At 39.0% G+C, this 17,066-nt stretch overlaps 1 protein-coding gene across 18 annotated transcripts in view; it reads right to left on the bottom strand.

Annotated features, from left to right (window-relative positions):
- The window catches only part of PACSIN2 (protein kinase C and casein kinase substrate in neurons 2), a 127,061-nt gene that overhangs the window by 40,459 nt on the left and 69,536 nt on the right, over positions 1–17,066 (bottom strand). For 15 of the 18 annotated variants that reach the window (XM_043538191.1, XM_037915054.2, XM_043538227.1 and 12 more), the window contains one exon: positions 12,971–13,093. In XM_043538191.1, the coding sequence (XP_043394126.1) occupies positions 12,971–13,030 (60 nt within the window). In that variant the 5' untranslated portion in view covers positions 13,031–13,093. Of the gene's footprint in view, positions 1–204; positions 226–12,970; positions 13,094–17,066 lie in introns of those variants that run through there. The other 3 variants (XM_037915041.2, XM_037915088.2, XM_037915085.2) reach the window with 2 other exon arrangements.

Genomic DNA, 17,066 nt, shown 5'->3' with positions numbered 1-17,066 from the left:
TTTTGTTAATTCAGAGATCAAAAGGAGATATTAACATTTAAATCAACTGTGAATGTAGTGATATCATGATCTCAATTTCTCTTTGAAGTATATATCAAATCACCTGCAAATGGTGAGAGATAGGCAATTGCCTTATGTTAATCCATACAGCTAATTACCGGTGATGTTTAGGAAACAGGTTACTTCAAAGTCACTATTGTTCACCTGAGGACTGCGTGCTGTCAAGAAGATGCCCAAAACTGTAGAAAGGGCTCTTGGGACCGGATCCTTCATCATCTCAAATCTGCTTATGCTTCATCAGGGTAAGTCTGAGCCACAAGACAGAGGTCTCCAATTACATTTTGGATAGTCCTGTTACTGAAAATTGGACAACCTATGGACTAATTCTGAAAGAACTCATTGCAACTCTAGAGCTCACCATCTCTACTATGAAACTGACCAAAGAACTATATTCATGTCTGTATGTATAAGCTTTTAACCAATACACTCCCTCCTTTTTTAAATAAATTTTAGTTTAGTTAATAAGAATTGGCTGTAAGCGTGTATTTGGGTAAGATCTGGAATATTCATTAACTTGGTGGGTAATGTATCCAATCCCTTGGAACTGGCAGAACTTTTTATATGATTAACAAGATTTTCAATAATCCTCATCATAATTGACTTGGCTGTCTGGGAGGATGCCTCAGGCTGCATTGCTTTAAGGGAACTGTGTTATTGGATTCTGGGTAACCAAGAAGGTATTGTAGAAGCTGTTTTGTTGCTGGCTTGGTAAACCTAAGTATCACAATAACCACCAGTTTTAGGGATTGTCTGCCTCATTCTTTGCAGTTTGCCCTAATTGAGCAATCTCAGCATGGCATTCCAGGACCCTGGTAACATAGGCTAAGAAGATAAATTCTGAGGTTGTAAAACAACAACCACACAGAGCTCCAACTCCAGCCATCGGGCAATGAGAAGGAACTGAGAGGAGTTGGGGTGGCACCATCTCATGTAGCCAGGGGAAGTGCTACAGGTTCGAGCGTTGCCCCTCTATGAGTACCACTAGGCAGAAGTCTCCAGCTCCGGTGCAGGGGGTGCACACACACCTACTTGGAATATAAGTCTGCATCTACTTGAAGAAATCTGGGAGGTAATAAGCTTTTTAGATAGGGAGCACTATTACTGCTATGACTCCTGATAGAAGGAGTACATTGCATAACAGTGAAAATAAGTGTCTTGCTTATTCTCCAGTCAACAGTCACAAGAGGGACACAGTGACACAGATTGACTTGGGATACAGAATTTCACAGTTCTGAGTCACTGACCCTTCATGTAAGTTAAATGAGTTTCACAGGGCTTGTCTATATGAACATTTAGTTTGTGCAAAGCTAACATGTGAATCTACCCAGCACTAGCCTGCCGCGGACCAACTGTCACATGGATCCTGCTGACACACAGTAACAGTTTCTTAACGCGCTTTGACCTACTCTAGTTTCAAAGAGGACTAGATCAAAGTACATTAACAAATTGTTACTGCACATCAGCAGGGTCCACAACATAGTTGGTCTGTGGCATGTTAGCATGGGGTAGATTCATACCTTGCCTGCTGTGAACTACATTTCATGTGGACAAGACCTAATTCTAGTTCTTAAAGGACATTCCCCTACCAAAAAGAGTCATCTTAATATATGGCAGCCTTGCTAGCAGTGTCAGAAAGGCAGAGGCTTGAAATTGCTTTCAGAATATCTAATATAATAGAGGAATAGACAAATTACAGAAAAAAGTAAGGTGGCTATCTGGCTTTTGTACTCTTTCTTCTGGTAATGTGCAGCTTGCTGGCCACTGATATTTTTTTTTAATTGTTGTTGAGAAATTTAACTAACTGAATAAATCCTAGAAAAGAGGAAGGAAACAGTTTGACAATAATATCAAGTTTCAGAGTAACAGCCGTGTTAGTCTGTATTCGCAAAAAGAAAAGGAGTACTTGTGGCACCTTAGAGACTAACCAATTTATTTGAGTAATATCAGTTTGGTCTGGGAAAACTGATTACCTCTCTGAACATTTATTGAAACCATAGAAATGTAAAGCTGGAAGGGACCCCAAAGGAGTTCATCAAATCTATCTCCTCACGCCAAGGCACAACTATGTTTCTCTTATCAAATTCTTAATGACAAGCAAAGCTCAGTTAGAGAGCACACTAACAAGTTTTTTAAACTCAACTGATTTATAGAAAGTAAACTAATTACTTATTGTTATATTAATTTCCCAAAAAACAAATACATGCTTCTCCTCATCTTAATTTCTGTTGTAAGCAGTCTCTGCCAACTGCAGGAATCCCAGCTGGTAATGTTTTCTACATTTTTGTACATCTCTGCCAGAATTGCCAGGATATGATCTCTCTTTATTTTTCACTTGATATTTGAGACAACTATTTTGCCTAAAAAGGCAATTTTTCACTGGATGCTTCCCACGGTTCATAAAAATAAATCCTGAGATGCTTTTACACATTGCAAAATGCTGCTAACTTTCAGACAAAAAAAAAATCATCTAATTTCTTGGGTCTGTGGGTCATCATTTAGTGCAACTTCTCACCTATTTTTGTAATAAAACTATGTTGAGGTTCTCTTAAAAAATACTTAAGACTGCTGAAAATCAGAAGTCCAAAACACCAATAGAGCTGTCAATGAATGAGACTTGACCTACCTTCCTCTCACAAATAACAAAATATTTATTTCCACAGAAGTTGTTTAACATGGGTGTAGAGATGTGCAGAATTCTGAACTGTGCTGCTTCTATTTTGACAGCCATCAAATGCCAGTCCTTTTTAAGAAGCATGGTTTTAAGCTCTGGCAGACCTGACTATTATTATGTCAGGGTGGATTGATTTCAATCATGATTATTTAAATCGCTGGTCTTAATCATGAGTACAAAATTTAGTAAATTAATTCACTTTTAAAATTTTGTAATTAATAAGAAAATATATGTTTTTCCCCTTAGACATTTCCTCTTATTCAGGCTCACTGATGCTTGCAGGGAATCTTCAATCTCCATACAACTTTATAAAACAACTACATAAGTAAGACAACAGCATGTCTGCAAAGCACAAGGTATTTATAGATTTCCCAAGACTGAAAACTCTCAGTTTTAATGGGTAGGTCACTGCACCTGCTAATAGAAAGAAGTTGTTTCTGATTGAGGAAAAAGCAGATTTGCCTATGCCCCTGCATATTCAGAGTCTCAGATTTTCATAGTAGTGTTGTCCTTTTGCCAAGCAACAGCAGAAATTTGGGGCCCTGTATATCAGCTTCCCATTTGATGCAAAAATCTCAGAAACTAGAGTCAGGTATTTTCTTAGTGTCATTTGTTTATTTGCAAAATATACAACAGTACAGTTCCCCTAAACAGCAGTAGGAACAAACCGCATGTAGATATCTGGGATTCCCGCAAAAGAGGCTAAGAAACCAGTGCTTTGTCTCAAGCAGCAACTATTTCGAACCTCTGCCTCTCTCCAGGAACTTAGCAGTCCGATACAGACTACTTCCTTCCAGGGGCCAAAGAAACTCACGTTTTGACTACTTAACGCACAACTTTGTTCCAGCCCTCACCCCAGAAAACCAGGAAATCCCACTAGCGCTGCACTCGCCCTCTGGACCACATGCTCTCTCCAGGTGCCTCCTGGCACCAGCCGTCACCCTTTTAGGGCAAAATAGCTGCAAAATAAAGGACTCAGCTACTCCTACTATTGGACCCAAAGGAGACTGCTTTACCTTAATTTTGCCAGTGATCACCTTTGCATCCATGACCTCCAGTAGCAACATAACAGGAGCAAAAATGACAGTAAAACATGAACAAAAATTTTGGAGCCAGAAAACAATTTGAAAGGTATACAAGAAAGTGTTCAAGTTTACAGAGGCAATACCACATGCAACAACTTCCTGCCAAAGGAGGCATCATAAGAGTCTATGATTATTTATTAAGCCTATGAGAACATTAGTCCTAGGTTATGGGCACCCTTTAACCATCAGTTAAAGACTAAATATAAAAATTATAAAATGCAAAACAAGTAGTACACCCCCTCACACAGACAGAGACACCCAGTGAGCCTAAGCATATTTATTAAAAAACCCAAGTTCCCAAGAGATCTTCACACCCAGCTCCCTCAGTCTTTCCTAAATGCCTGCTCAAGGAAAAAACGTGCTTCGTAGCATGCTCTCAAGATAAATACATTCAGGCTATTTTGGACCACAAGGGAATGATTTCAAGAATAATGCACTACCAGAAGATGCCTCTCTGCTATGTCAAGGGAGTTCCAGCTCAACTGCCTACACTTATCTCAATTATGGTAGGAGGGAAGAAGAATAGGTAGCTTCGCAACTTCCCAAACCTCCCGATCAAACTACATCTAGAAGCTAAGAAGCAGTCAGTGTAGATCACAGACCACATAATCCCCTTAAACAGGCTGCCATATTCCATGCTAGCCTCAGCCTCCAAATGGATGTAAAAATCTAGCCCATGCAGAACGCAATGCACTGTAGAGATGACAAAGGCACGAACCACAGCAGGAAGACCTGCATCCCAAAGAGGTTGCAACCGCCTGACCAAATGCAGATAAAAAGAGCAGTATTGGTCACTGTAATTATTTGCTCATTTAATGCAGCCACAAATATAACTTAGACCATGAGGCTACCAAGATCAGTTACAATAACTAGTTCAGAAAATATTAAATAAGGAGCAGCTTTTAGTTTTAAAATTCAACTACACAGAAACCATTTTGTTCCAGAAATATTAATCTACTCCAGGAGAAGTAAGTATCCAAATGGCTGAAATTAAGTTTTACTTAATCTGTATTAGTTTCTGTATATCATTTCAACAGAGAATAGGGAAAGGTATCAGAAGGGTCCTGGAGACCAAATTTAGGCTGTTAGGTATGTAATTAAAGCCCAGGACCTCCATGGTAGCATTTTCTGAAATGCTTCCAGTTTTACATGCCAGGCCAGTTAGACAGGCAAAACTGCATGGTCTCAATGAGTGGATGAGATGATGGTGAAAGGAAGAAGGGGTTTGGTTCATTAGGAACTGGAGAACCTTTTGGGAAAGGAGGAGCCTCTACAGGAAGGATGGGCTTCACCTAAAGCAAAATGGAGCCAGACTGCTGGCATGTAAAATTAAAAAATGCATAGAGGATTTTTAAACAAAGGGATGGAGGAAAGCTGACAGGTGCAGAGGAGCACAGGGTTTGAACAGAGCCATCTCTTAAGGGAGGATCTATTAACAGGGATTCTCTATATCCTAGTAAAGAGGAGAGGATAGAAGTTGATAAAGTACAGGTAGGAACTGAGGAGAAATAGTCAAATGAAAAAGAGCCCCATTTAAATATAACACATGCAAGCAAGCAACTGATTGACAAAATGTACAAGTCCTTATACACAAATGCTATAAGTCTAAATACTAAGACGGGTGAATTAGAGTGTTTGGCATTAAATGAGGATATGGATATAAAAGGCAACAAGGAAACTGGGTGGAATGACAAGAATCAATGGGACATAATACCACAGTACAAAATATACAGTAGACCTTCAGAGTTACGAACTAACCAGCTGACCACACAGCTCATTTGGAATCGGAAGTGTGCAATCAGACAGCAGCAGAAACAAACAAACAAAACAAATACAGTACAATACTATGTTAAACATAAACTACTAAAAAAAGATAAAGGGAAAGCAGCATTTTTCTTCTGTAAAGTTTCAAAGCTGTAGAAAATCAATGTACAGTTGTAAACTTTTGAAAGAACTATAACATTTTGTTCAGAGTTATGAACATTTCAAAGTTATAAACAACCTCCATTCCTGAGGTGTTTGTAATTCTGAGGTTCTACGATATTGGAATTACAGTAGATTGCACTAGTAGGGGAGTGGCACTGTATATGAAAGAAAGCAGAGTGTCAAAAAGTAAAAATCTTAAATGAATCAAAAACTGTACCATGGAATCTCTACAGACAGAGATTCTATGCTTGAACAATAAGAATATAGCAGTAAGGACTATACTACCAACCACTTGACCAGGATGGTAACAGTGATTGTAAAATGCTCAAGGTGGTAGAGAGGCTATAAAGGCAGAAATCACAATAATTATGGGGCATTTCAACTATCCTCATATTGATGGGTAATAGTACCCACCTCAGAAGGTATGCAGAGATAAAATTTCTAGACATCATCAATGGAGCAGCTTGTCCTGGAACCCACAAGCAGAGACCCAGGTCTTGATTTAGTCCTAAGTGGGTCACAGGATCTGGTGCAAGAGGTAACTAACTATAGCTGAATCACTCAGTAATAGTGACTATAATGCAATTAAATTTAACATATTTGTAGGGAAAAATGCCAAAGAAACCCACCACAATAGCATTTAACTTCAAAAAGGGGAACTTTACAAAAATGAGTAAGTCAGTTAAATGGAAATTAAAAGGAACAGTCACAGGGGTGAAATGCCTGCAAACTGCATGGAGACTATTTAAAAACACCATAATAGAGGCTCAAACTACATGTATACCCCAAATTAAAGGACAGTAGGAAAGCCAAAAAAAATGCTATCATGGCTAAATAACAGAATAAAAAGCCGTTTGATGTGAAAAGGCATCCTTTAAAAATTGGAAGTCAAATCCTAGTAAGAAAAACAGAAAGGATCATAAACTCTGGCAAGTCAAGGGTAAAAGTATAATTAGGAAGGCCAAGAAAGAATTTGAAGAGCCAATAGCTAAAAACACAAAAAACTAACAGTAAATTAGTCAGGAAGCCAGACTAGTCAGAAATTTGTCAGAAAACCTGACAGTCAGTGGGACCTATACTGCTAAAGGATCACTCCAGGAAGACATGGCCGTTTTGGAGACACTAAATGAACCCTTTGTTTCAGTCTTCACTGTTGAGGATGTCGGGGAGAGCCCTACACCAAAACCATTCTTTTCAGGTGACAAATCTCAAGAACTATCCCAAACTGAGGTGCCAATAGAGGAGGTTGTGGAACTAACTGGTAAATTAAACAGTAGCAAGTCACCAGAACCAGATGGAGAGTTTTGAAGGAACTCAAATATGATATTTCAGAACTATTAAGAGTGGTATGTAACCTATCATCACGTAAATGAGCCTCTGTGCCAGATGACTGATGGATCACTAATGTAACACTGATTTTTTTAAAAGGCTCCAGAGACGATTCTGTCAATTAAAGGCTGGTAAGCCTAACTTCAGTACCAGGCAAATTGGTTGAAAGTATAGTAAAAAACACAATCATCAGACACACAGATGAACATGATTTGTTGGGGAAGAGTCAACATGGCTTTTGCAAAGGCAAACTATGCCTCACCAACCTAAATTTTTAAAATTCTTTGATTGCGTCAAACACGTAGACAAGGGTGATCCAGTACATAAAGCATATGTGGATTTTCTGAAAACCTTTGATAATGTCCATCACCAAAGGCTCCTAAGCAAAGTAAGCAAACATGGGATAGGAGGGAAGCTCTTCTCATGGGTCAATACCTGATTAAAAAAACAGAAACAAAGGGTAGGAATAAGTGATCAGTTTTCCAAATGGAGAGAGTTAAATCATGGGGGTCCTCCAAGGATCTATATTGGGACCTGTGCTGTTCAAAATATTCAATAATGATCTGGAAAAGGGGATAAACAGTGAGATGGCAACATTTACAGACAATACAAAATTACTCAAGATAGGTAAGTCTAAAGCAGACTAAAGAGTTACAAAGGGATCTCTCAAAACTGGGTGACTGGGCAACAAAATGGCAGATGAAATTCCATGTTGATAAATGCAAAGTAATGAATATTGGAAAACATAATCCCAACTATACATACAAAATGATGGGATCTAAATTAGCTGGTATCACTCATGAAAAGTCTTGGAGTCATTCCAGATAATTCTCTGAAACCATCCACTCAATGTGCAATGGCATTAAAAAACACTAACGTTGGGAATCCTTGGGAAAGGGATGGATAGTAAAACAGTAAATATCATAATGCCGCTATATAAATCCATGGTACACCCACACCTTGAATACTATGTGCAGTTCTGGTCGCCCCAACTCAAAAAAGATATATTAGAATTATAAAAGCTACAGCGAAAGGCAACAAAAATGATTATGGGTATGGAACAGCTTCCATATGAGGAGAGATTAAAATTACGGGGACTTTTCAGTTTAGAAAAGACAACTAAAGGACAAAATCATGAATGGTAGAAAGAAAACAAACAGGGAAGTGTTATAAAACCTCTCTCTGCAAAAACCAGGGGTCACCCAATGAAATTAATAGGTAGCAGGCACACAGTCCACCAGTGGAATTCATTGCCAGGTGATGTTGTAGAGCCTGAAAGTATAACTGAGTTCAAAAAAAGTATTAGGCAAGTTCAGAGAGGATAAGTCCATCAATGGCTATTAGACAAGTCGGTCAGGTATGCAATCCCAAGCTTCAGGTATCCCTACACCTCCAACTGCCAGAATCTGGGATTGGACAACATGGGATAGATCACTCAAAATTGCCCTGTTCAGTTAATTCCCTCTGAAATATCTGGCCCTGGCCACTGTCAGAAGACAAGCTACTGGGTTACATGGACCATTGGTCTGACCCAGTATGGCTGTTCCTATGTTATGTTCAGTTCCTCTAAAGAAAAAACATCTAAGAGGATTTGCACAATTAAATACATCAGATAGTTTTGATTCATATTCTATTCACAGCAGAAGCCTTGCTAAATTCTCATTCGCTCCTGAGATCTCAATGAAGAATTCTTGCATTACTCTTTTAATCAAGTTTTTCCACAGAAACATATTGCCTCCAAATGCTGAAAAGCAAAAGCTTTGAATCCCGATGGAACATAATACCAAAATGGTGGCACTGATTGCTATATGGCTTAATTATTCACTGATTAGCTATAGTCTTGCTAGAACTTATCAGAAGCTAGAATATACACTGAAACATAGTTTAAAATAAAAAGCAGGTGCTGCAAGTAGATTGTGCATAAATGAATAACGGTAAAATAGATTAGGTTCTCTTAAATCTATAGCAAGTTGCAAGGAAAGGAGGTATTGGGGAAGAATCTAGGCAGAAGATCTACAGAGCAAGAGAGAGCACAGCTTTAGGGATATGGATTTCCTTATTCTAATAAAGTTCCTTTCTCCGTGTTCAGAGAAAGTGACTGATTCTTTACCATTGTTATGTGACACTGCACACTATCACTTTTTTCAAATATTACTCCTGGGGGAATTCTGTGCCAAAAAATTAAAAATTCTGCATATCTTTGTCAAAATAACACAATATAATCACATCAGTTTCAATTATTTTGGTAATTTATTTCAAAATACCTGTAAGCAAATATGCCTGTAACAATACAGACCAAAAAAAGATTCTGGTAATTTCTTTTGGACAAATAGATTCCTTACTAAGAGTATTAATAGAGAACTTTGAGTAATTAATTTAAACTACAACACAGAAACGTTATTCCTGTATCTGTCAGAAGCAAGGCAAAAGGCTTGGGGGAGTTAGGGGTAATGGAGAAGCTGAGGAAGAGGGAAGAAGCCTGGAGTGAACCTGGAGGGTTGGTGGATGTGGGTGGGAGAAGTACGGAATGGGTTTTTTGCGGGGAGGGTGGCGGGAGGGATGGTTAGGGAATTGGGGATCCTCCCCCATTCAGACCCTGGCTGACCCCAAGCCTCTCCTATTGAGTCAGGAACATCTGCCGCTGTCCCCGTGTGTCCCTACACCACGCATGTCTCTCTCCTGCCTCCTCCCCCCAACCCCATGTGGCCCTGCAGCCCCCATTCCCGTTCAGCCCCAGCTCAATGATGTCACCCCACTAGATCCTGAGCCCACGCCCCAGTTTGTCACCCCCACTAGCCATTCTGAACCCCAGACTGTGACACCTCCTCCCTCCCTCAGCAGCCCTGTGTGCCCCACTCTCTATCCTAACCTGGCTCTGCAGGCAGGGTGCAATGATGAACTTCAAATTACTCCTTGGGGAATTCTGCGCCACTGAGAATGCACAATTTTTTTCCCTGCAGAAAATACACTGTGCCCAAGTGCTGCAGTTCTGCCTTTTACCCACCAGAGGCCGCTGTGGCACCAGAATAGCCAGCAGCAGGCTGCATTCATGCTGCTGGCTGTCCTGGCGCCACCTACATTGTGTAGTTTGTAAAGAAGCTATGGACCATTCCTGAAGCAAAACAATTCAAAATGAATTTACTGACCTTATGGCAAGGAAGGCACTTGACAACATATTGCTGTGGCTTGGCAAAGCAAAGTACTACACCGTATTTACGGACGGCACTCCTGACATTAGTCACAGTGAAAAGATGTCATTTAAGATTTGTCGGTATCTAAGTAAAGGAACACTTTCTCTTTCTGGTCTATGGATGACTCTACTGGAAAAGGCCTAACAGAACTGTCTATGAAAGTTTTGAATGAGAATAAAATTTAAAAAAAGTGTTAGGACTGCTGTGGCCAAGGCTATGACAACAGTGTGAACATGAAAGGAAGAAACAGTGGTGTCCAGTCAAGGACCCTTGCACTGAATCCGAGAGCTTTCTTTGTGCCTTGCGACCGCCATTCCCTCAACCTGGTTGTGTCAGAGGCAGCAGCATCTTTTTTTAGATTGAGTTTCTCTCTTCAGAGTACTGCAAAGGATATACGTCCTGTTTTCAGCATCAACTATCAGGTAGAAGATTCTTACCGGCAATGTTATAAATCTGACTGTGAAGCTGCTAAGTGACACTCGCTGGAGAATCGTACTGACAGGGAAAGGGCAGTGAGGTACCAAGTGACTGAGGTTTACGATGCCCTGATGGACCTGTCGCAATCAAGTAAGGTCGAGGCCGGAATCTGGCGCCAGGCTCAATGCCTGGCAAACCAGATCCCTGACTTCAAATTTCTAGTCTCAGTTGTGGTTTGGCATGATATCCTGTTCTAAGTAAACACCGTAAGCAAGGCAATACAAACACATTTGATGGACATCATGACCACTACTACTCCTCTGATGAGAAGCTGCCTGGATTTCATTGTGGCCTACAGAGACAATGGATTTGAAGATGCCATCACTGCTGCCAAAGAAATGGTGGAAAACTTAGGAGTTGAGCCTGTCTTCAAGAAAACTCATTCAGTGGAAGAAGAGACAGTTTGGTGATGAGGGCAGAGATGAGATGATGGGAAGCTCAGAAGAAAAAGAGGGAGGTTTTTTGCTCACTTGTTGACTCTGCTCGAGTGTCCACTAAAGAAAGGTTTGGACAAATGAAGCACCACAAAAAGACTTGGGGTTTTTTATATGACCCTAATAAACTGCTGGCAGACAGGAAAATACTCTTGAACAATTTTCTTGTTGCTCTGAGCAGGTCTGGTACTGCCTTCCTAGAATTGTCGGAGGCAGTCTGTGCTGTCTGGTCAGGTCTTCAGGGCAGTGGCCAGTCCCAGCCTACTTTGATTGACAAGTCTGGTTTCTGCCTCAAAAGGAGCTGTAAATAAGAGTAAGATCCATTGTACTGAAGTAGCAAATTTTTATTGCAAAGCAGATATTCCTTGAGAAGAAAATACTGGACTAGAACTTCCTAAAATAGACAAAAAGCCCATTCAAGATTTTATGCTGTGGTATCCAGAATCTCTCCAAGAGTGAGTGAGGCATTTCAGCCACAGAAGTCTTCCAAGAAACTATACAGCAGCTGGTTTGATTGTTGTCCAATAGAAACCTTAACTGGTCAAACTAAGCATTTCCTTGATATCTTATCCAAGATTAATGAGAAACCAGAATCAAAATGTAATAACTCTTGCTTGTATATAGGCTTAGAAGGGTTAGATTTTTTGATCAGTAAGTGTTAGTAAACATCACTGTACACACACAAACTGATGAAAAAAATATATCCATCAAAAATAATAGAAATTTACAAAGAAAAATGCTCTTTGAGAACTTCTTTAGAGTTTGAGTTAAGGATATTCACTTTGTATATTTTTCACACGTTATGTTACTAATTTGTGTGTTAAACAGTTACAAAGCTTTAATTTTTTAATCTCAATGTCTATTGTCATTAACTTACTGTCTGACCCCCGCATAATTTCCTGCAACTATGAACATTTAAATCGATCAAAATGGGGGAAAATGCCTAAAACCCATAATTTTGTACAACAGTGAAAATTTAAATCAATAAAAATAAGAAAAGCTTAAAAATCAACATTGATATTATCCATTAAGATTATAAAAAGACAAAAATCTAATTTTGCCAAGCCTACTTGTAAATCAAGCATCTAAATCATCAGCTGCCTGATGGGAGACCAGGCCAAAACAAACCAATTAATCTGATAGTGCAAGACCCCAGTTATTATGGAAATATTTGAACATCTTCCCTCACCCATTTGTCTCTGCTTTGCCATAGATCAGACCCACAAGTACCAGTCACAAAATAAGTACTTGCACCCTAGAACATTGAGCTTACTTCAACATTATTCCAAAGATCTCATTCTAACATATTGTTTCCTACTCTTAATTTTAAAATTTTATAACTTTAAAATTTCTATTTTATGAAGATCAATATATTCAGTAAATCTTTTTAATACAGTTATTTTTACTGCTAAAGACCTAGTTACATTAGCTTTTAAGTATACTCCTTAGGTTTTGTCAATCTCTAGCTACAGAAGAAAGTATTTTACACAGACTTCCTAACAGGGCAGAAAAATTATAAAAATGTACACTGAATCCTATATCCTATTAAAATGGATGGCATTTGTGATCTTGTGTGTCAGCATTTTCAGTTTATAAACTATTAACTTGACAGAACTGGGCCAAAAATGAAAGGTCACTGCTATCCCAAAGGCTACTTCTAAAGTTCAAAATAACCACACATTTTATTTATCTTTAGTTGCCTGTAACTCCATATGTGCATAGAAATCATAGTAATCTATGGAAGAGGTGAGAATTAAAAGGAAACACGGTATCTTATAATAAGAGTGTTCAGGTTACCTCCCAGAAGCTATCACTAGAAACCTCTACTCCAACAGAATCATCATATGATCCAGACATTTCTATGTTTGGAGAGCTTGCAACTGTTCAGTGTTCTATTATCAGCACCAGATCTTCAAAAATCTGTAGGAAGGACAAAGAAAACATTAGTAAACATTAAATTTACCCATAATTTGCTATGATTTTGAGTATCCATTTCTTTCATAGACTTTTAGTCTAAAAGTTAAATGTTACGGGAAAATTGTCAATACCCCCTCCAAACCAATATATGCTCAATTACTGCTTACTTATATCCTTACTTCCAGCAACAGCAAACTAAGTATTACATGTTTGACACATCTACGTACATTACGAAGGCCAGGTCTACACTAAAAAGTTAGGTCAACCCAGCTATGTCACTCATGGATATGAAAAATCCACACCACTTAGTTACATAGGGCCGGTCTACACTACCATAGTAAATCAATCTAACTTATACAACTTCAGTTATGTAAATAATGTAACTGAAGTCAATGTAGTTAGATCCACTTACCGCAGTGGCTACACTGTGCTGTGTCAACAGGCGAGCAACCCCCGTCAACTTCCCTTACGCTTCTTGGGAAGGTGGATTACACAAATCAATGCGAGAGTGCTCTCCCATCTATTTAGCGCATCTTCACCAAATCAACACTCACTGCATCGATTGCAGAAGTGCTGATCTACCGGTAAGTGTAGACATGCCCTTAGTTAAGCCGACCCAAGTCTGATGTAGATAGCCCTAGGTTGATGGAAGAATTCTTCTGTAGCTAGCTACTGCCTCTCAGGGAGGTAGATTAACTACAGCAACAGGAGAACTCCTCCCATTGCTGTAGTTAGTGTCGACACTGACCCTCTGCAGTACAGCTGCCGTTGTAGTGGTTTAAGTGTACACAAAGTCTTACTAAACACTCAACATCCCTCCACATCAGCCCCAATATACATAATGTGCCATTTTAGTCTTTCCACTGCTGTATGGCAGGCGCTATAGTTGGTTTGTACATAAGAATTTCAGTGTTTAGACCCAGACCCAGAGTTTTATTTGAACACTGCTTGCCTGGATGTTAATACAACTTCAATCTAGCTAGCAAGGCTCTCTTCACTAACAAAAACCTAGGGAGGACACAGAACAGTAAACTAAGCATAAACTCAGACTCCATAATTAATTAACAATAGCAATAGAAGTTATACTCAAAAATCATATCTAAATTAAATTTTGTAGACAAATTACAGCTCAATAATTTCAGTTTCTGAATCTTAACGTTCTGTTCTCATTTACAAAAAGGATGGAGAGAAAGGATTGTTTTCTCATACAGCTAGATGACCCATTACAGCCTCAAGGAAGTCACACTGGCAAGTGGGTCAAGGAAGTGACCTACTTGTGACCTAGTTAGGCAAGTTTCCAGGCCAGGTTTCCCAAGATTAAATGTTGGCTCATTAACCCTTTCTACCCGAGCAAATAGGTGCTTCTCCAGCTAAATCCATAAACAGATACAGTACCCATAAATATAAAGCAATTCCCAACTAGTACAGAACAGCAAATGGAATTTAGCCTGACAGAATTCCTGCCGCTAAGCAATTAATGCTTTTTCACATTCAAGGAAATTTCAGGTTTAAATCCTGATACCAAAGGATTGAGTGGTTTTATATGAATACTTTTGAGAATTTTAAACAAATATTTCACATTTATAAAGGAAGCAATGGCTGGAGATGTTGAACCTAGGCTACCTTCTCATACATGGCAAAAACATTGTTAAAAGAGCAGCAGCTGTCATCAGACAGTAATGCTGTATTCCCTATAGTGCTCATCCAACAAGTTCTTATATCTAAGAGTGACAAATAAAGACAAGAAAATGGACAATTGTTAAGGACTACTGTTAAGAGACCTTTTTTCATTAAGCGTACCTAACTGACTGAGTTCACTGGAGATCAGAAAATTGTTGAACCCCATCAGAACAGAAATTTATACAGAATATAAATTTCAGTAATTTGTTAAGCATGTATCAACGAGTTATGGAAAAATGTAATTTCTTGCTATACGATTACAGTACCAAACCTGTTAATGGTTAAACCATTTTATACAGGTCACAAGGATCAAGCTTTTTCGGGTGGCTATAAGCACAGATTCCTTCATTACTCCACCTGCAAGCTTCTCTCTCCCTCACTTTCAAATATTTTATTAATTTCAAAAGTCAGATACCTTTAATCTGAAAGACAAAGTATATAACAGTTTCCCAGCAATAAGATGTGCTATTTATAAGATGTATCTATTTATATTTATAAATCTCATCTGCCGTATTCAAGGCCACAAAACATGTTGGGATAGAAGAGGAGAACATGCCTGAGCCATTACTGAAATTTTCAACTAGAAGATTCTAGACCCAAGAGTAGAAGGTTTAAAAAAAAAAAAAAAAGTATGTTACCCACAAGACATCAAAAATGAAAAGAGAGCCTCCTCTCTACCCTCAAAACAAAAAAAAGATACAATGACATGAGAAGGAAAATGTGATCTTACAGATTTAAGTGATAAGGAGGTTTTATTTGGTTTCCTAAATAAAATAATCTGGATAGTTGAGTTAAACACACTTGCAGTAGATATAAATCAGAAGTTTAACACTTCAAGAAGGACCAATATCCCAGTTGTAGTTGGTTTAATAGTTTTTCAAAAATCTTTACCTTCCTGTATGTAAAGGAGTTTCCTTTATTAATGCACCCATTTTTTTTTTTTTTTTTTTTTTTTGCGGAAACTGCCACCAAACAAAAGATATAATAAAATGTATAGCATTCAGTAGCACCCACGTGTTAGGTAGTGCCTACAAGACATACATGAAGACAGCCTCTGCTGCAAAGAGCTCACAATCTAAGCAGCAGCAACATAAGAGTGGGATAAAATGTACAATCTTTAACTAACACACACACCATTTTCTAATGCTTCTAGGCGAAAATTTGTACGTACCATGTGAAAAACCAGTCTTGAGAGAGAAACAATTGTTAATTCCCCTAGCAGCTGAAAGTCCTGGACACTGTTGCTTTTGACTGCATTTGTGACACATTTTACCATATTACAGTGTGTGCTCTTTCGCTACTTAGCACAACAAAGTGTTTTACAAAATACTAATCACTAAATCTAAAAAAGGTTCATATCTCTTTAGTGGCTTTGCTGATCCTTCACACTCCAGATAAAAGCTGAAGGGAGGGGAATGCATGATGCATGTTCCCTGAGCAGAAGGATAGTTTTGTTTGTAAAGTTCTGTGCAAGGACTTTGTAGGATACCAGACAACTGACTTTAACAGTACTGTTTCGTTCTAAAACATTAAGGGCTCATCTACACTGGCAATTTACAGCACTGCAACCTTCTCACTCACTCAGCTGTGCTCCCAGCGCTGGTATCTATGCCTCTCATGGAGGTGGTTTTTTTAGAGTGCTGTGAGAGCTCTCTCCCAGCACTCTGCTGTGACCACACAAGCCATGTTAAAGTGCTGCCACGGCAGTGCTTTAGCATTGCCAGTGTAGACTAGCCCTTAGTCACTAGCCTTTAGCAAATTCTCTTGAATGAATACCACAATTAAAGTAATTGCTGCATGATCAACCACTGCCTCTGGAGCTAGAAATGCTGCACTTTGAACTCAAGTTTTTTCCCCACATTAGGGTTGCCAATTTTGGTTGGAGATATTCTTGGAGGTTTCATCACATGACAATCTCTAATTAAAGGTTAATCTGTAATTTCTGGAGACTCCAGGGCAATCCTGGAGGGCTGGAAACCCTATTCCACATTCACATGAAAAAGGTGGTGGCCATGTAGCGCACAGAAGGAGTTAAAGTAGGGATTCAGCAAAGATGCAGATAATCCCAAGCAAAAACAAAAAGATAGTTGAAATAATTCAACTGATTCACAGAACAATATCTAACTCACTGGAGTCTATAGGTACCATAAGGCCATGTCTACACTACGAAAGTACTCAGATTTTACAGAATTCAATTTTTGGGGTTGTATAAAGTCGAGTGCATGTGTCCACACTAAGCACATTTATTCAGCGGTGTGCATCCACAGTACCGTGGCAAGCATCGGCATTCCGAGCG

The sequence above is a fragment of the Chelonia mydas genome, chromosome 1 (genome assembly GCF_015237465.2).
Source record: "Chelonia mydas isolate rCheMyd1 chromosome 1, rCheMyd1.pri.v2, whole genome shotgun sequence".
In the NCBI taxonomy this organism is placed as follows: domain Eukaryota; kingdom Metazoa; phylum Chordata; order Testudines; family Cheloniidae; genus Chelonia; species Chelonia mydas.
This window is presented reverse-complemented; position numbering and strand designations above follow the sequence as displayed.